The sequence below is a fragment of the Pseudophryne corroboree genome, chromosome 6 (genome assembly GCF_028390025.1).
Source record: "Pseudophryne corroboree isolate aPseCor3 chromosome 6, aPseCor3.hap2, whole genome shotgun sequence".
In the NCBI taxonomy this organism is placed as follows: Eukaryota; Metazoa; Chordata; class Amphibia; order Anura; family Myobatrachidae; genus Pseudophryne; species Pseudophryne corroboree.
The window spans coordinates 840,025,381-840,046,004 of NC_086449.1; the positions used below are offsets into that span (position 1 = coordinate 840,025,381).

The 20,624-nt window shown below is 48.2% G+C and overlaps 1 protein-coding gene across 1 annotated transcript in view; it reads right to left on the reverse strand.

Annotated features, from left to right (window-relative positions):
* The window catches only part of PLEKHA5 (pleckstrin homology domain containing A5), a 303,743-nt gene that overhangs the window by 167,702 nt on the left and 115,417 nt on the right, over window positions 1-20,624 (reverse strand). The window contains exons 7-8 of the mRNA XM_063930091.1: window positions 14,814-15,272; window positions 14,270-14,726 (exon numbers count right to left, since the gene is read on the reverse strand). Coding sequence (XP_063786161.1) covers window positions 14,270-14,726; window positions 14,814-15,272 — 916 coding nt within the window. The remainder of the gene's footprint in view (window positions 1-14,269; window positions 14,727-14,813; window positions 15,273-20,624) is intronic.

Sequence of the window (20,624 nt, forward strand, 5' to 3'; positions counted from 1 at the left end):
ACAGTCACACACGTGATTACTGAGAACCTCCCTCTACAGTCACTGTGAGGAGCTGTGATAAAGGGGACAGTCAGACACACGTGATTACTGAGAACCTCCTTCTACAGTCACTGTGAGGAGCTGTGATAAAGGGGACAGTCACACACGTGATTACTGAGAACCTCCTTCTACAGTCACTGTGAGGAGCTGTAATAAAGGGGACAGTCACACAGGTGATTACTGAGAACCTCCTTCTACAGTCACTGTGAGGAGCTGTGATAAAGGGGACAGTCACACACACGTGATTACTGAGAACATCCTTCTACAGTCACTGTGAGGAGCTGTGATAAAGGGGACAGTCACACACGTGATTACTGAGAACCTCCTTCTACAGTCACTGTGAGGAGCTGTGATAAAGGGGACAGTCACACACACGTGATTACTGAGAACCTCCTTCTACAGTCACTGTGAGGAGCTGTGATAAAGGGGACAGTCACACACTCGTGATTACTGAGAACCTCCTTCTACAGTCACTGTGAGGAGCTGTGATAAAGGGGACAGTCACACACGTGATTACTGAGATCCTCCTTCTACAGTCACTGTGAGGAGCTGTGATAAAGGGGACAGTCACACACGTGATTACTGAGAACCTCCTTCTACAGTCACTGTGAGGAGCTGTGATAAAGGGGACAGTCACACACGTGATTACTGAGAACCTCCTTCTACAGTCACTGTGAGGAGCTGTGATAAAGGGGACAGTCACACACACGTGATTACTGAGAACCTCCCTCTACGGTCAATGTGAGGAGCTGTGATAAAGGGGACAGTCACACACACGTGATTACTGAGAACCTCCTTCTACAGTCACTGTGAGGAGCTGTGATAAAGGGGACAGTCACACACACGTGATTACTGAGAACCTCCTTCTACAGTCACTGTGAGGAGCTGTGATAAAGGGGACAGTCACACACACGTGATTACTGAGAACCTCCTTCTACAGTCACTGTGAGGAGCTGTGATAAAGGGGACAGTCACACACGTGATTACTGAGAACCTCCTTCTACAGTCACTGTGAGGATCTGTGATAAAGGGGACAGTCACACACACACGTCATTACTGAGAACCTCCTTCTACAGTCACTGTGAGGAGCTGTGATAAAGGGGACAGTCACACACACGTGATTACTGAGAACCTCCTTCTACAGTCACTGTGAGGAGCTGTGATAAAAAGGGACAGTCACACAGGTGATTACTGAGAACCTCCTTCTACAGTCACCGTGAGGAGCTGTGATAAAGGGGACAGTCACACACGTGATTACTGAGAACCTCCTTCTACAGTCACTGAGGAGCTGTGATAAAGGGGACAGTCACACACACACAGGTGATTACTGAGAACCTCCTTCTACAGTCACTGTGAGGAGCTGTGATAAAGGGGACAGTCACACACGTGATTACTGAGAACCTCCTTCTACAGTCACTGAGGAGCTGTGATAAAGGGGACAGTCACACACACGTGATTACTGAGAACCTCCTTCTACAGTCACTGTGAGGAGCTGTGATAAAGGGGACAGTCACACACTCGTGATTACTGAGAACCTCCTTCTACAGTCACTGTGAGGAGCTGTGATAAAGGGGACAGTCACACACGTGATTACTGAGAACCTCCTTCTACAGTCACTGTGAGGAGCTGTGATAAAGGGGACAGTCACACACACGTCATTACTGAGAACCTCCCTCTACAGTCACTGTGAGGAGCTGTGATAAAGGGGACAGTCACACACAGGTGATTACTGAGAACCTCCTTCTACAGTCACTGTGAGGAGCTGTGATAAAGGGGACAGTCACACACAGGTGATTACTGAGAACCTCCTTCTACAGTCACTGTGAGGAGCTGTGATAAAGGGGACACTGACACACAGGTGATTACTGAGAACCTCCCTCTACAGTCACTGTGAGGAGCTGTGATAAAGGGGACAGTCACACACACGTGATTACTGAGAACCTCCTTCTACAGTCACTGTGAGGAGCTGTGATAAAGGGGACAGTCACACACGTGATTACTGAGAACCTCCTTCTACAGTCACTGTGAGGAGCTGTGATAAAGGGGACAGTCACACACACACGTGATTACTGAGAACCTCCTTCTACAGTCACTGTGAGGAGCTGTGATAAAAAGGGACAGTCACACACACGTGATTATTGAGAACCTCCTTCTACAGTCACTGTGAGGAGCTGTGATAAAGGGGACAGTCACACAGGTGATTACTGAGAACCTCCTTCTACAGTCACTGTGAGGAGCTGTGATAAAGAGGACAGTCACACAGGTGATTACTGAGAACCTCCTTCTACAGTCACTGTGAGGAGCTGTGATAAAGGGGACAGTCACACACAGGTGATTACTGAGAACCTCCTTCTACAGTCACTGTGAGGAGCTGTGATAAAGGGGACAGTCACACACACGTGATTACTGAGAACCTCCTTCTACAGTCACTGTGAGGAGCTGTGATAAAGGGGACAGTCACACACACACGTGATTACTGAGAACCTCCTTCTACAGTCACTGTGAGGAGCTGTGATAAAAAGGGACAGTCACACACACGTGATTATTGAGAACCTCCTTCTACAGTCACTGTGAGGAGCTGTGATAAAGGGGACAGTCACACACGTGATTACTGAGAACCTCCTTCTACAGTCACTGTGAGGAGCTGTGATAAAGGGGACAGTCACACACAGGTGATTACTGAGAACCTCCCTCTACAGTCACTGTGAGGAGCTGTGATAAAGGGGACAGTCACACACACACGTGATTACTGAGAACCTCCTTCTACAGTCACTGTGAGGAGCTGTGATAAAAAGGGACAGTCACACACACGTGATTATTGAGAACCTCCTTCTACAGTCACTGTGAGGAGCTGTGATAAAGGGGACAGTCACACAGGTGATTACTGAGAACCTCCTTCTACAGTCACTGTGAGGAGCTGTGATAAAGGGGACAGTCACACACACACGTGATTACTGAGAACCTCCTTCTACAGTCACTGTGAGGAGCTGTGATAAAGGGCACAGTCACACATGTGATTACTGAGAACCTCCTTCTACAGTCACTGTGAGGAGCTGTGATAAAGGGGACAGTCACACACACGTGATTACTGAGAACCTCCTTCTACAGTCACTGTGAAGAGCTGTGATAAAGGGGACAGTCACACACAGGTGATTACTGAGAACCTCCTTCTACAGTCACTGTGAGGAGCTGTGATAAAGGGGACAGTCACACAGGTGATTACTGAGAACCTCCTTCTACAGTCACTGTGAGGAGCTGTGATAAAGGGGACAGTCACACAGGTGATTACTGAGAACCTCCTTCTACAGTCACTGTGAGGAGCTGTGATAAAGGGGACAGTCACACACGTGATTACTGAGAACCTCCTTCTACAGTCACTGTGAGGAGCTGTGATAAAGGGGACAGTCACACACAGGTGATTACTGAGAACCTCCTTCTACAGTCACTGTGAGGAGCTGTGATAAAGGGGACAGTCACACACGTGATTACTGAGAACCTCCTTCTACAGTCACTGTGAGGAGCTGTGATAAAGGGGACAGTCACACACGTGATTACTGAGAACCTCCTTCTACAGTCACTGTGAGGAGCTGTGATAAAGGAGACAGTCACACACAGGTGATTACTGAGAACCTCCCTCTACAGTCACTGTGAGGAGCTGTGATAAAGGGGACAGTCACACACACACGTGATTACTGAGAACCTCCTTCTACAGTCACTGTGAGCTGTGATAAAGGGGGCAGTCACACACGTGATTACTGAGAACCTCCTTCTACAGTCACTGTGAGGAGCTGTGATAAAGGGGACAGTCACACACACGTCATTACTGAGAACCTCCTTCTACAGTCACTGTGAGGAGCTGTGATAAAGGGGACAGTCACACACGTGATTACTGAGAACCTCCTTCTACAGTCACTGTGAGCTGTGATAAAGGGGGCAGTCACACACGTGATTACTGAGAACCTCCTTCTACAGTCACTGTGAGGAGCTGTGATAAAGGGGACAGTCACACACACGTCATTACTGAGAACCTCCTTCTACAGTCACTGTGAGGAGCTGTGATAAAGGGGACAGTCACACACAGGTGATTACTGAGAACCTCCCTCTACGGTGAATGTGAGGAGCTGTGATAAAGGGGACAGACACACGTGATTACTGAGAACCTCCTTCTACAGTCACTGTGAGGAGCTGTGATAAAGGGGACAGTCACACACAGGTGATTACTGAGAACCTCCTTCTACAGTCACTGTGAGGAGCTGTGATAAAGGGGACAGTCACACACACGTGATTACTGAGAACCTCCTTCTACAGTCACTGTGAGGAGCTGTGATAAAGGGGACAGTCACACAAACGTGATTACTGAGAACCTCCTTCTACAGTCACTGTGAGGAGCTGTGATAAAGGGGACAGTCACACACAGGTGATTACTGAGAACCTCCCTCTACGGTCAATGTGAGGAGCTGTGATAAAGGGGACAGTCACACACATGATTACTGAGAACATCTTTCTACAGTCACTGTGAGGAGCTGTGATAAAGGGGACAGTCACACACGTGATTACTGAGAACCTCCTTCTACAGTCACTGTGAGGAGCTGTGATAAAGGGGACAGTCACACACGTGATTACTGAGAACCTCCTTCTACAGTCACTGTGAGGAGCTGTGATAAAGGGGACAGTCACACACACGTCATTACTGAGAACCTCCTTCTACAGTCACTGTGAGGAGCTGTGATAAAGGGGACAGTCACACACACACGTGATTACTGAGAACCTCCTTCTACAGTCACTGTGAGGAGCAGTGATAAAGGGGACAGTCACACACGTGATTACTGAGAACCTCCTTCTACAGTCACTGTGAGGAGCTGTGATAAAGGGGACAGTCACACACGTGATTACTGAGAACCTCCTTCTACAGTCACTGTGAGGAGCTGTGATAAAGGGGACAGTCACACACGTCATTACTGAGAACCTCCTTCTACAGTCACTGTGAGGAGCTGTGATAAAGGGGACAGTCACACACACGTGATTACTGAGAACCTCCTTCTACAGTCACTGTGAGGAGCTGTGATAAAGGGGACAGTCACACACACGTGATTACTGAGAACCTCCTTCTACAGTCACTGTGAGGAGCTGTGATAAAGGGGACAGTCACACACACGTCATTACTGAGAACCTCCTTCTACAGTCACTGTGAGGAGCTGTGATAAAGGGGACAGTCACACACACGTGATTACTGAGAACCTCCCTCTACAGTCACTGTGAGGAGCTGTGATAAAGGGGACAGTCACACACACGTCATAACTGAGAACCTTCTTCTACAGTCACTGTGAGGAGCTGTGATAAAAGGGACAGTCACACACACGTCATTACTGAGAACCTCCTTCTACAGTCACTGTGAGGAGCTGTGATAAAGGGGACAGTCACACACATGTGATTACTGAGAACCTCCTTCTACAGTCACTGTGAGGAGCTGTGATAAAGGGGACAGTCACACACACGTGATTACTGAGAACCTCCTTCTACAGTCACTGTGAGGAGCTGTGATAAAGGGGACAGTCACACACGTGATTACTGAGAACCTCCTTCTACAGTCACTGTGAGGAGCTGTGATAAAGGGGACAGTCACACACACGTGATTACTGAGAACCTCCTTCTACAGTCACTGTGAGGAGCTGTGATAAAGGGGACAGTCACACACACGTCATTACTGAGAACCTCCTTCTACAGTCACTGTGAGGATCTGTGATAAAGGGGACAGTCACACACACGTGATTACTGAGAACCTCCTTCTACAGTCACTGTGAGGAGCTGTGATATAGGGGACAGTCACACACACACGTCATTACTGAGAACCTCCTTCTACAGTCACTGTGAGGAGCTGTGATATAGGGGACAGTCACACACACACGTGATTACCGAGAACCTCCTTCTACAGTCACTGTGAGGAGCTGTGATAAAGGGGACAGTCACACACGTCATTACTGAGAACCTCCTTCTACAGTCACTGTGAGGAGCTGTGATAAAGGGGACAGTCACACACACGTGATTACTGAGAACCTCCTTCTACAGTCACTGTGAGGAGCTGTGATAAAGGGGACAGTCACACACACGTCATTACTGAGAACCTCCTTCTACAGTCACTGTGAGGAGCTGTGATAAAGGGGACAGTCACACACACGTGATTACTGAGAACCTCCTTCTACAGTCACTGTGAGGAGCTGTGATAAAGGGGACAGTCACACACACGTCATTACTGAGAACCTCCTTCTACAGTCACTGTGAGGAGCTGTGATAAAGGGGACAGTCACACACACGTGATTACTGAGAACCTCCTTCTACAGTCACTGTGAGGAGCTGTGATAAAGGGGACAGTCACACACACGTGATTACTGAGAACCTCCTTCTACAGTCACTGTGAGGAGCTGTGATAAAGGGGACAGTCACACACACGTGATTACTGAGAACCTCCCTCTACAGTCACTGTGAGGAGCTGTGATAAAGGGGACAGTCACACACACGTGATTACTGAGAACCTCCTTCTACAGTCACTGTGAGGAGCTGTGATAAAGGGGACAGTCACACACTCGTGATTACTGAGAACCTCCTTCTACAGTCACTGTGAGGAGCTGTGATAAAGGGGACAGTCACACACACGTGATTACTGAGAACCTCCTTCTACAGACACTGTGAGGAGCTGTGATAAAGGGGACAGTCACACACGTGATTACTGAGAACCTCCTTCTACAGTCACTGTGAGGAGCTGTGATAAAGGGGACAGTCACACACGTGATTACTGAGAACCTCCTTCTACAGTCACTGTGAGGAGCTGTGATAAAGGGGACAGTCACACACACGTGATTACTGAGAACCTCCCTCTACAGTCACTGTGAGGAGCTGTGATAAAGGGGACAGTCACACACGTGATTACTGAGAACCTCCTTCTACAGTCACTGTGAGGAGCTGTGATAAAGGGGACAGTCACACACACGTGATTACTGAGAACCTCCTTCTACAGTCACTGTGAGGAGCTGTGATAAAGGGGACAGTCACACACACGTGATTACTGAGAACCTCCTTCTACAGTCACTGTGAGGAGCTGTGATAAAGGGGACAGTCACACACACGTGATTACTGAGAACCTCCTTCTACAGTCACTGTGAGGAGCTGTGATAAAGGGGACAGTCACACACACGTGATTACTGAGAACCTCCTTCTACTGTCACTGTGAGGAGCTGTGATAAAGGGGACAGTCACACACGTGATTACTGAGAACCTCCTTCTACAGTCACTGTGAGGAGCTGTGATAAAGGGGACAGTCACACACGTGATTACTGAGAACCTCCCTCTACAGTCACTGTGAGGAGCTTTGATAAAGGGGACAGTCACACACACGTGATTACTGAGAACCTCCTTCTACAGTCACTGTGAGGAGCTGTGATAAAGGGGACAGTCACACACACGTCATTACTGAGAACCTCCTTCTACAGTCACTGTGAGGAGCTGTGATAAAGGGGACAGTCACACACACGTGATTACTGAGAACCTCCTTCTACAGTCACTGTGAGGAGCTGTGATAAAGGGGACAGTCACACACGTGATTACTGAGAACCTCCTTCTACAGTCACTGTGAGGAGCTGTGATAAAGGGGACAGTCACACACACGTGATTACTGAGAACCTCCTTCTACAGTCACTGTGAGGAGCTGTGATAAAGGGGACAGTCACACACACGTGATTACTGAGAACCTCCTTCTACAGACACTGAGGAGCTGTGATAAAGGGGACAGTCACACACACGTAATTACTGAGAACCTCCTTCTACAGTCACTGTGAGGAGCTGTGATAAAGGGGACAGTCACACACACGTGATTACTGAGAACCTCCTTCTACAGACACTGTGAGGAGCTGTGATAAAGGGGACAGTCACACACACGTAATTACTGAGAACCTCCTTCTACAGTCATTGTGAGGAGCTGTGATAAAGGGGACAGTCACACACACGTGATTACTGAGAACCTCCCTCTACAGTCACTGTGAGGAGCTGTGATAAAGGGGACAGTCACACACACACGTGATTACTGAGAACCTCCTTCTACAGTCACTGTGAGGAGCTGTGATAAAGGGGACAGTCACACACACGTGATTACTGAGAACCTCCTTCTACAGTCACTGTGAGGAGCTGTGATAAAGGGGACAGTCACACACACGTGATTACTGAGAACCTCCCTCTACAGTCACTGTGAGGAGCTGTGATAAAGGGGACAGTCACACACACACGTGATTACTGAGAACCTCCTTCTACAGTCACTGTGAGGAGCTGTGATAAAGGGGACAGTCACACACACGTGATTACTGAGAACCTCCTTCTACAGTCACTGTGAGGAGCTGTGATAAAGGGGACAGTCACACACGTGATTACTGAGAACCTCCTTCTACAGTCACTGTGAGGAGCTGTGATAAAGGGGACAGTCACACACACGTGATATTACTGAGAACCTCCTTCTACAGTCACTGTGAGGAGCTGTGATAAAGGGGACAGTCACACACACGTGATTACTGAGAACCTCCTTCTACAGTCACTGTGAGGAGCTGTGATAAAGGGGGACAGTCACACACACGTGATTACTGAGAACCTCCTTCTACAGTCACTGTGAGGAGCTGTGATAAAGGGGACAGTCACACACACGTGATTACTGAGAACCTCCTTCTACAGTCACTGTGAGGAGCTGTGATAAAGGGGACAGTCACACACATGTCATTACTGAGAACCTCCCTCTACAGACACTGTGAGGAGCTGTGATAAAGGGGACAGTCACACACACGTAATTACTGAGAACCTCCTTCTACAGTCACTGTGAGGAGCTGTGATAAAGGGGACAGTCACACACGTAATTACTGAGAACCTCCTTCTACAGTCACTGTGAGGAGCTGTGATAAAGGGGACAGTCACACACACGTGATTACTGAGAACCTCCTTCTACAGTCACTGTGAGGAGCTGTGATAAAGGGGACAGTCACACACGTAATTACTGAGAACCTCCTTCTACAGTCACTGTGAGGAGCTGTGATAAAGGGGACAGTCACACACGTGATTACTGAGAACCCCTTCTACAGTCACTGTGAGGAGCTGTGATAAAGGGGACAGTCACACACGTAATTACTGAGAACCTCCTTCTACAGTCACTGTGAGGAGCTGTGATAAAGGGGACAGTCACACACACGTGATTACTGAGAACCTCCCTCTACAGTCACTGTGAGGATCTGTGATAAAGGGGACAGTCACACACACACGTGATTACTGAGAACCTCCTTCTACAGTCACTGTGAGGAGCTGTGATAAAGGGGACAGTCACACACACGTAATTACTGAGAACCTCCTTCTACAGTCACTGTGAGGAGCTGTGATAAAGGGGACAGTCACACACGTCATTACTGAGAACCTCCCTCTACAGTCACTGTGAGGAGCTGTGATAAAGGGGACAGTCACACACACGTGATTACTGAGAACCTCCTTCTACAGTCACTGTGAGGAGCTGTGATAAAGGGGACAGTCACACACACGTGATTACTGAGAACCTCCTTCTACAGTCACTGTGAGGAGCTGTGATAAAGGGGACAGTCACACACACGTGATTACTGAGAACCTCCTTCTACAGTCACTGTGAGGAGCTGTGATAAAGGGGACAGTCACACACACGTGATTACTGAGAACCTCCTTCTACAGTCACTGTGAGGAGCTGTGATAAAGGGGACAGTCACACACACGTGATTACTGAGAACCTCCTTCTATAGTCACTGTGAGGAGCTGTGATAAAGGGGACAGTCACACACACGTGATTACTGAGAACCTCCCTCTACAGTCACTGTGAGGAGCTGTGATAAAGGGGACAGTCACACACACACGTGATTACTGAGAACCTCCTTCTACAGTCACTGTGAGGAGCTGTGATAAAGGGGACAGTCACACACACGTGATTACTGAGAACCTCCTTCTACAGTCACTGTGAGGAGCTGTGATAAAGGGGACAGTCACACACGTGATTACTGAGAACCTCCTTCTACAGTCACTGTGAGGAGCTGTGATAAAGGGGACAGTCACACACACGTGATTACTGAGAACCTCCTTCTACAGTCACTGTGAGGAGCTGTGATAAAGGGGACAGTCACACACGTGATTACTGAGAACCTCCTTCTACAGTCACTGTGAGGAGCTGTGATAAAGGGGACAGTCACACACGTCATTACTGAGAACCTCCTTCTACAGTCACTGTGAGGAGCTGTGATAAAGGGGACAGTCACACACGTGATTACTGAGAACCTCCTTCTACAGTCACTGTGAGGAGCTGTGATAAAGGGGACAGTCACACACACGTGATTACTGAGAACCTCCTTCTACAGTCACTGTGAGGAGCTGTGATAAAGGGGACAGTCACACACGTCATTACTGAGAACCTCCTTCTACAGTCACTGTGAGGAGCTGTGATAAAGGGGACAGTCACACACGTGATTACTGAGAACCTCCCTCTACAGTCACTGTGAGGAGCTGTGATAAAGGGGACAGTCACACACACGTGATTACTGAGAACCTCCCTCTACAGTCACTGTGAGGAGCTGTGATAAAGGGGACAGTCACACACGTAATTACTGAGAACCTCCTTCTACAGTCACTGTGAGGAGCTGTGATAAAGGGGACAGTCACACACATGTCATTACTGAGAACCTCCCTCTACAGACACTGTGAGGAGCTGTGATAAAGGGGACAGTCAGACACACACGTGATTACTGAGAACCTCCTTCTACAGTCACTGTGAGGAGCTGTGATAAAGGGGACAGTCACACACACGTAATTACTGAGAACCTCCTTCTACAGTCACTGTGAGGAGCTGTGATAAAGGGGACAGTCACACACGTGATTACTGAGAACCTCCCTCTACAGTCACTGTGAGGAGCTGTGATAAAGGGGACAGTCACACACGTAATTACTGAGAACCTCCTTCTACAGTCACTGTGAGGAGCTGTGATAAAGGGGACAGTCACACACGTGATTACTGAGAACCTCCTTCTACAGTCACTGTGAGGAGCTGTGATAAAGGGGACAGTCACACACACGTGATTACTGAGAACCTCCTTCTACAGTCACTGTGAGGAGCTGTGATAAAGGGGACAGTCACACACGTGATTACTGAGAACCTCCTTCTACTGTCACTGTGAGGAGCTGTGATAAAGGGGACAGTCACACACACGTGATTACTGAGAACCTCCTTCTACAGTCACTGTGAGGAGCTGTGATAAAGGGGACAGTCACACACACGTGATTACTGAGAACCTCCTTCTACAGTCACTGTGAGGAGCTGTGATAAAGGGGACAGTCACACACACGTGATTACTGAGAACCTCCTTCTACAGTCACTGTGAGGAGCTGTGATAAAGGGGACAGTCACACACACGTGATTACTGAGAACCTCCTTCTACAGTCACTGTGAGGAGCTGTGATAAAGGGGACAGTCACACACACGTGATTACTGAGAACCTCCTTCTATAGTCACTGTGAGGAGCTGTGATAAAGGGGACAGTCACACACACGTGATTACTGAGAACCTCCCTCTACAGTCACTGTGAGGAGCTGTGATAAAGGGGACAGTCACACACACACGTGATTACTGAGAACCTCCTTCTACAGTCACTGTGAGGAGCTGTGATAAAGGGGACAGTCACACACACGTGATTACTGAGAACCTCCTTCTACAGTCACTGTGAGGAGCTGTGATAAAGGGGACAGTCACACACGTGATTACTGAGAACCTCCTTCTACAGTCACTGTGAGGAGCTGTGATAAAGGGGACAGTCACACACACGTGATTACTGAGAACCTCCTTCTACAGTCACTGTGAGGAGCTGTGATAAAGGGGACAGTCACACACGTGATTACTGAGAACCTCCCTCTACAGTCACTGTGAGGAGCTGTGATAAAGGGGACAGTCACACACACGTGATTACTGAGAACCTCCTTCTACAGTCACTGTGAGGAGCTGTGATAAAGGGGACAGTCACACACGTCATTACTGAGAACCTCCTTCTACAGTCACTGTGAGGAGCTGTGATAAAGGGGACAGTCACACACGTGATTACTGAGAACCTCCCTCTACAGTCACTGTGAGGAGCTGTGATAAAGGGGACAGTCACACACGTAATTACTGAGAACCTCCTTCTACAGTCACTGTGAGGAGCTGTGATAAAGGGGACAGTCACACACATGTCATTACTGAGAACCTCCCTCTACAGACACTGTGAGGAGCTGTGATAAAGGGGGACAGTCAGACACACACGTGATTACTGAGAACCTCCTTCTACAGTCACTGTGAGGAGCTGTGATAAAGGGGACAGTCACACACACGTAATTACTGAGAACCTCCTTCTACAGTCACTGTGAGGAGCTGTGATAAAGGGGACAGTCACACACGTAATTACTGAGAACCTCCTTCTACAGTCACTGTGAGGAGCTGTGATAAAGGGGACAGTCACACACGTGATTACTGAGAACCTCCTTCTACAGTCACTGTGAGGAGCTGTGATAAAGGGGACAGTCACACACACGTGATTACTGAGAACCTCCTTCTACAGTCACTGTGAGGAGCTGTGATAAAGGGGACAGTCACACACATGTCATTACTGAGAACCTCCTTCTACAGTCACTGTGAGGAGCTGTGATAAAGGGGACAGTCACACACGTGATTACTGAGAACCTCCTTCTACTGTCACTGTGAGGAGCTGTGATAAAGGGGACAGTCACACACACGTGATTACTGAGAACCTCCTTCTACAGTCACTGTGAGGAGCTGTGATAAAGGGGACAGTCACACACACGTGATTACTGAGAACCTCCTTCTACAGTCACTGTGAGGAGCTGTGATAAAGGGGACAGTCACACACGTGATTACTGAGAACCTCCCTCTACAGTCACTGTGAGGAGCTGTGATAAAGGGGACAGTCACACACACGTGATTACTGAGAACCTCCTTCTACAGTCACTGTGAGGAGCTGTGATAAAGGGGACAGTCACACACGTCATTACTGAGAACCTCCTTCTACAGTCACTGTGAGGAGCTGTGATAAAGGGGACAGTCACACACGTGATTACTGAGAACCTCCCTCTACAGTCACTGTGAGGAGCTGTGATAAAGGGGACAGTCACACACGTAATTACTGAGAACCTCCTTCTACAGTCACTGTGAGGAGCTGTGATAAAGGGGACAGTCACACACATGTCATTACTGAGAACCTCCCTCTACAGACACTGTGAGGAGCTGTGATAAAGGGGACAGTCAGACACACACGTGATTACTGAGAACCTCCTTCTACAGTCACTGTGAGGAGCTGTGATAAAGGGGACAGTCACACACACGTAATTACTGAGAACCTCCTTCTACAGTCACTGTGAGGAGCTGTGATAAAGGGGACAGTCACACACGTAATTACTGAGAACCTCCTTCTACAGTCACTGTGAGGAGCTGTGATAAAGGGGACAGTCACACACGTGATTACTGAGAACCTCCTTCTACAGTCACTGTGAGGAGCTGTGATAAAGGGGACAGTCACACACACGTGATTACTGAGAACCTCCTTCTACAGTCACTGTGAGGAGCTGTGATAAAGGGGACAGTCACACACATGTCATTACTGAGAACCTCCTTCTACAGTCACTGTGAGGAGCTGTGATAAAGGGGACAGTCACACACGTGATTACTGAGAACCTCCTTCTACTGTCACTGTGAGGAGCTGTGATAAAGGGGACAGTCACACACACGTGATTACTGAGAACCTCCTTCTACAGTCACTGTGAGGAGCTGTGATAAAGGGGACAGTCACACACACGTGATTACTGAGAACCTCCTTCTACAGTCACTGTGAGGAGCTGTGATAAAGGGGACAGTCACACACGTGATTACTGAGAACCTCCTTCTACAGTCACTGTGAGGAGCTGTGATAAAGGGGACAGTCACACACAGGTGATTACTGAGAACCTCCTTCTACAGTCACTGTGAGGAGCTGTGATAAAGGGGACAGTCACACACACGTGATTACATTTGGTACATGTATAGGAGAGGGGCAGAATGCAGGTTATCAGGGGTGACAGATGTAGCCCTATTCTAGGATTCAGAGTGGTGTTATGGAGCCAGGCGATTAAACAGTCATACTGCGCTGCACAGAGTAGAACATATAGCCGTAGGGAATACCTTACTGGGCGGAGGCTTCTGCCTCCGATCAATGGTCAGGTCTCCCCTCTGTACTGGAGAAGACAGCTCTGACCTGTAGGCCCGATGCGGAGAGTACGTGTGGTAGCCTGAGATTGAGCCATGAGAGGGGGACAGGGGGATGGAATGTAAGGCCTGGTCGGAGATATGGACCATGGTCTTCGGGCTGGTCAGAGAGGAGTGTCGACGCAGAGTCGTCTGCTTGTTGTAGAACTGTCTCTGCTGCCACTCGTATAGCTGCCACATGGTATCGTCCCGGATGGAGCGCCGCTTCTCCTCCGTGGCGGTGGGTGCAGGTATCATTCCCGCTGTGCTACAGACACTCTCCGGTCGTGTCTTCAGGTTACGTGGCAAGGTTTTATATCCCTCTGGGTAACGTGGCACAATCTGAGCGCGGTAACTGGGCATATTCCGGGGTAGCGTCTGATAGGACATTACACTGCACAGAAAGAAAGCGGACACTGAGCAATACGGGAAAGAGATTTACAAAGAGCGATGTGACAATAAAACACGGATTACAACTTACACGCTACTCTCATCATCGGGGCCCTTGTCTCTCTGCGCTCTTATCCACTGCTCCAGCTGTAACATAGAATTCGTCCTCTGTATAACTCTATCTGCATCCTCGTGGGGCGGAAAGGTGCGCTGGGGCGCCACGGAATCCGTCTCAGAGGTGTGGCGCTGACTTTCATGTATTCTGTTGTCAGGCCCATTCACATGAATGGATCTGAAATGCGCGGACTGAACGTCATAGTCATAAATATAGGACTGATGTTTAACGCTGTTTATCTTGGTTAAAGGACGCTCCTGTCCATCCTTCTGGAAACCATACTTCTCCGCCTCCCGCACGGCTTTCTCCTCCACCTTCCTCATAATGTCCTTACTTCTCAGGGTGTTATTGTTCTCCGGCCGGATCAGTAGTCTGTGGTTCCCTACATGGTTGATTTCTTGAGGAGCAGAATCCTCAACTTTGGTAACATTCGTGCTAAACAGAGAGGAGAGAAAACAAAGCTACAGTATGAGATAACGCGGTACAGGGAGAGCTATAGATGCTACAGTATGAGATAACGCGGTACAGGGAGAGCTATAGATGCTACAGTATGAGATAACGTGGTACAGGAAGAGCTATAGACGCTGCAGTAGGAGAACGCAGTACAGGGAGAGCTACAGACGCTGCAGTATGAGATAACGCGGTACAGGGAGAGCTATAGACGCTGCAGTATGCGATAACGCGGTACAGGGAGAGTTACAGACGCTGCAGTATGAGAACGCGGTACAGGAAGAGCTAGACGCTGCAGTATGAGAACGCGGTAAAGGGAGCGCTATAGACACTGCAGTATGAGAACTCAGTACAGGGAGAGCTATAGACACTGCAGTATTAGATAACGCGGTACAGGGAGAGCTATAGACGCTGCAGTATGAGATAACGCGGTACAGGGAGAGCTATAGACGCTGCAGTATGAGATAACGCGGTACAGGGAGAGCTATAGACGCTGCAGTATGAGATAACGCGGTACAGGGAGAGCTATAGACGCTGCAGTATGAGATAACGCGGTACAGGGAGAGCTATAGACGCTGCAACGCTAGGTAATTACAGATGAGTATTCCCCGTCTGCCCCTCTACGCGTCAGGAAAGCTAATTACTGAGAACATATCGCAGCTGTGAGCTCAGTATTCAGTAAAAGTCGTATACAGATCACTATATACGTATACTACTCTCACCAAGCACAGTTATCACTTCTCCCCCGTCTCACGATAACCAATGGACCCTAAAATATGCTGCAACACCCCAACACCCCTACACTAAGTGGGTCTGGTGCAGAGATGGAGGTAAATGTACAGAAAACACACCTCTGAGTAACTATATATATGAGAGACTACCCCATTATAACCCAATACCTGCCTCCTCACTGTAGGGTACGTGTGATGTAACGTGTATGGACTGTGCATCCTGCTATGTACAGAGCATCTGCAGTGTACGTGTGATGTAACGTGTATGGGACTGTGCATCCTGCTATGTACAGAGCATCTGCAGTGTACGTGTGATGTAACGTGTATGGACTGTGCATCCTGCTATGTACAGAGCATCTGCAGTGTACGTGTGATGTAACGTGTATGGACTGTGCATCCTGCTATGTACAGAGCATCTGCAGTGTACGTGTGATGTAACGTGTATGGACTGTGCATCCTGCTATGTACAGAGTATCTGCAGTGTACGTGTGATGTAACGTGTATGGACTGTGCGTCCTGCTATGTACAGAGCATCTGCAGTGTATGTGTGATGTAACGTGTATGAACTGTGCATCCTGCTATGTACAGAGTATCTGCAGTGTACGTGTGATGTAACGTGTATGAACTGTGCATCCTGCTATGTACAGAGCATCTGCAGTGTATGTGTGATGTAACGTGTATGGACTGTGCATCCTGCTATGTACAGAGCATCTGCAGTGTATGTGTGATGTAACGTGTATGAACTGTGCATCCTGCTATGTACAGAGCATCTGCAGTGTACGTGTGATGTAACGTGTATGGACTGTGCGTCCTGCTATGTACAGAGCATCTGCAGTGTACGTGTGATGTAACGTGTATGGACTGTGCATCCTGCTATGTACAGAGCATCTGCAGTGTACGTGTGATGTAACGTGTATGGACTGTGCATCCTGCTATGTACAGAGCATCTGCAGTGTACGTGTGATGTAACGTGTATGGACTGTGCATCCTGCTATGTACAGAGTATCTGCAGTGTACGTGTGATGTAACGTGTATGGACTGTGCCTCCTGCTATGTACAGAGCATCTGCAGTGTACGTGTGATGTAACGTGTATGGACTGTGCATCCTGCTATGTACAGAGCATCTGCAGTGTATGTGTGATGTAACGTGTATGGACTGTGCATCCTGCTATGTACAGAGCATCTGCAGTGTACGTGTGATGTAACGTGTATGGACTGTGCATCCTGCTATGTACAGAGCATCTGCAGTGTACGTGTGATGTAACGTGTATGAACTGCATCCTGCTATGTACAGAGCATCTGCAGTGTACGTGTGATGTAACGTGTATGGACTGTGCATCCTGCTATGTACAGAGTATCTGCAGTGTACGTGTGATGTAACGTGTATGGACTGTGCATCCTGCTATGTACAGAGCATCTGCAGTGTACGTGTGATGTAACGTGTATGGACTGTGCATCCTGCTATGTACAGAGCATCTGCAGTGTACGTGTGATGTAACGTGTATGGACTGTGCATCCTGCTATGTACAGAGCATCTGCAGTGTATGTGTGATGTAACGTGTATGGACTGTGCATCCTGCTATGTACAGAGCATCTGCAGTGTACGTGTGATGTAACGTGTATGGACTGTGCATCCTGCTATGTACAGAGCATCTGCAGTGTACGTGTGATGTAACGTGTATGAACTGCATCCTGCTATGTACAGAGCATCTGCAGTGTACGTGTGATGTAACGTGTATGGACTGTGCATCCTGCTATGTACAGAGCATCTGCAGTGTACGTGTGATGTAACGTGTATGGACTGTGCATCCTGCTATGTACAGAGCATCTGCAGTGTACGTGTGATGTAACGTGTATGGACTGTGCATCCTGCTATGTACAGAGCATCTGCAGTGTACGTGTGATGTAACGTGTATGGACTGTGCGTCCTGCTATGTACAGAGCATCTGCAGTGTACGTGTGATGTAACGTGTATGAACTGTGCCTCCTGCTATGTACAGAGCATCTGCAGTGTACGTGTGATGTAACGTGTATGGACTGTGCATCCTGCTATGTACAGAGCATCTGCAGTGTACGTGTGATGTAACGTGTATGAACTGCATCCTGCTATGTACAGAGCATCTGCAGTGTACGTGTGATGTAACGTGTATGGACTGTGCATCCTGCTATGTACAGAGCATCTGCAGTGTATGTGTGATGTAACGTGTATGGACTGTGCATCCTGCTATGTACAGAGCATCTGCAGTGTACGTGTGATGTAACGTGTATGAACTGCATCCTGCTATGTACAGAGTATCTGCAGTGTACGTGTGATGTAACGTGTATGAACTGCATCCTGCTATGTACAGAGCATCTGCAGTGTACGTGTGATGTAACGTGTATGGACTGTGCATCCTGCTATGTACAGAGTATCTGCAGTGTATGTGTGATGTAACGTGTATGGACTGTGCATCCTGCTATGTACAGAGCATCTGCAGTGTACGTGTGATGTAACGTGTATGGACTGTGCATCCTGCTATGTACAGAGCATCTGCAGTGTACGTGTGATGTAACGTGTATGAACTGCATCCTGCTATGTACAGAGTATCTGCAGTGTACGTGTGATGTAACGTGTATGACTGCATCCTGCTATGTACAGAGCATCTGCAGTGTACGTGTGATGTAACGTGTATGGACTGTGCATCCTGCTATGTACAGAGCATCTGCAGTGTATGTGTGATGTAACGTGTATGGACTGTGCATCCTGCTATGTACAGAGCATCTGCAGTGTACGTGTGATGTAACGTGTATGGACTGTGCATCCTGCTATGTACAGAGCATCTGCAGTGTACGTGTGATGTAACGTGTATGGACTGTGCATCCTGCTATGTACAGAGCATCTGCAGTGTACGTGTGATGTAACGTGTATGGACTGTGCATCCTGCTATGTACAGAGTATCTGCAGTGTATGTGTGATGTAACGTGTATGGACTGTGCATCCTGCTATGTACAGAGCATCTGCAGTGTACGTGTGATGTAACGTGTATGGACTGTGCATCCTGCTATGTACAGAGCATCTGCAGTGTACGTGTGATGTAACGTGTATGGACTGTGCATCCTGCTATGTACAGAGTATCTGCAGTGTACGTGTGATGTAACGTGTATGGACTGTGCATCCTGCTATGTACAGAGCATCTGCAGTGTACGTGTGATGTAACGTGTATGGACTGTGCATCCTGCTATGTACAGAGCATCTGCAGTGTACGTGTGATGTAACGTGTATGGACTGTGCATCCTGCTATGTACAGAGTATCTGCAGTGTACGTGTGATGTAACGTGTATGGACTGTGCATCCTGCTATGTACAGAGCATCTGCAGTGTACGTGTGATGTAACGTGTTATGGACTGTGCATCCTGCTATGTACAGAGTATCTGCAGTGTACGTGTGATGTAACGTGTATGGACTGTGCATCCTGCTATGTACAGAGCATCTGCAGTGTACGTGTGATGTAACGTGTATGGACTGTGCATCCTGCTATGTACAGAGCATCTGCAGTGTACGTGTGATGTAACGTGTATGAACTGTGCATCCTGCTATGTACAGAGTATCTGCAGTGTACGTGTGATGTAACGTGTATGGACTGTGCATCCTGCTATGTACAGAGCATCTGCAGTGTACGTGTGATGTAACGTGTATGGACTGTGCATCCTGCTATGTACAGAGCATCTGCAGTGTACGTGTGATGTAACGTGTATGAACTGCATCCTGCTATGTACAGAGCATCTGCAGTGTATGTGTGATGTAACGTGTATGACTGTGCATCCTGCTATGTACAGAGCATCTGCAGTGTACGTGTGATGTAACGTGTATGGACTGTGCATCCTGCTATGTACAGAGCATCTGCAGTGTACGTGTGATGTAACGTGTATGGACTGTGCATCCTGCTATGTACAGAGCATCTGCAGTGTACGTGTGATGTAACGTGTATGGACTGTGCATCCTGCTATGTACAGAGCATCTGCAGTGTACGTGTGATGTAACGTGTATGAACTGCATCCTGCTATGTACAGAGCATCTGCAGTGTATGTGTGATGTAACGTGTATGAACTGTGCATCCTGCTATGTACAGAGCATCTGCAGTGTACGTGTGATGTAACGTGTATGGACTGTGCATCCTGCTATGTACAGAGCATCTGCAGTGTACGTGTGATGTAACGTGTATGACTGTGCATCCTGCTATGTACAGAGCATCTGCAGTGTACGTGTGATGTAACGTGTATGGACTGTGCATCCTGCTATGTACAGAGCATCTGCAGTGTACGTGTGATGTAACGTGTATGGAACTGTGCATCCTGCTATGTACAGAGCATCTGCAGTGTACGTGTGATGTAACGTGTATGGACTGTGCATCCTGCTATGTACAGAGCATCTGCAGTGTACGTGTGATGTAACGTGTATGGACTGTGCATCCTGCTATGTACAGAGCATCTGCAGTGTACGTGTGATGTAACGTGTATGGACTGTGCATCCTGCTATGTACAGAGTATCTGCAGTGTACGTGTGATGTAACGTGTATGGACTGTGCATCCTGCTATGTACAGAGTATCTGCAGTGTACGTGTGATGT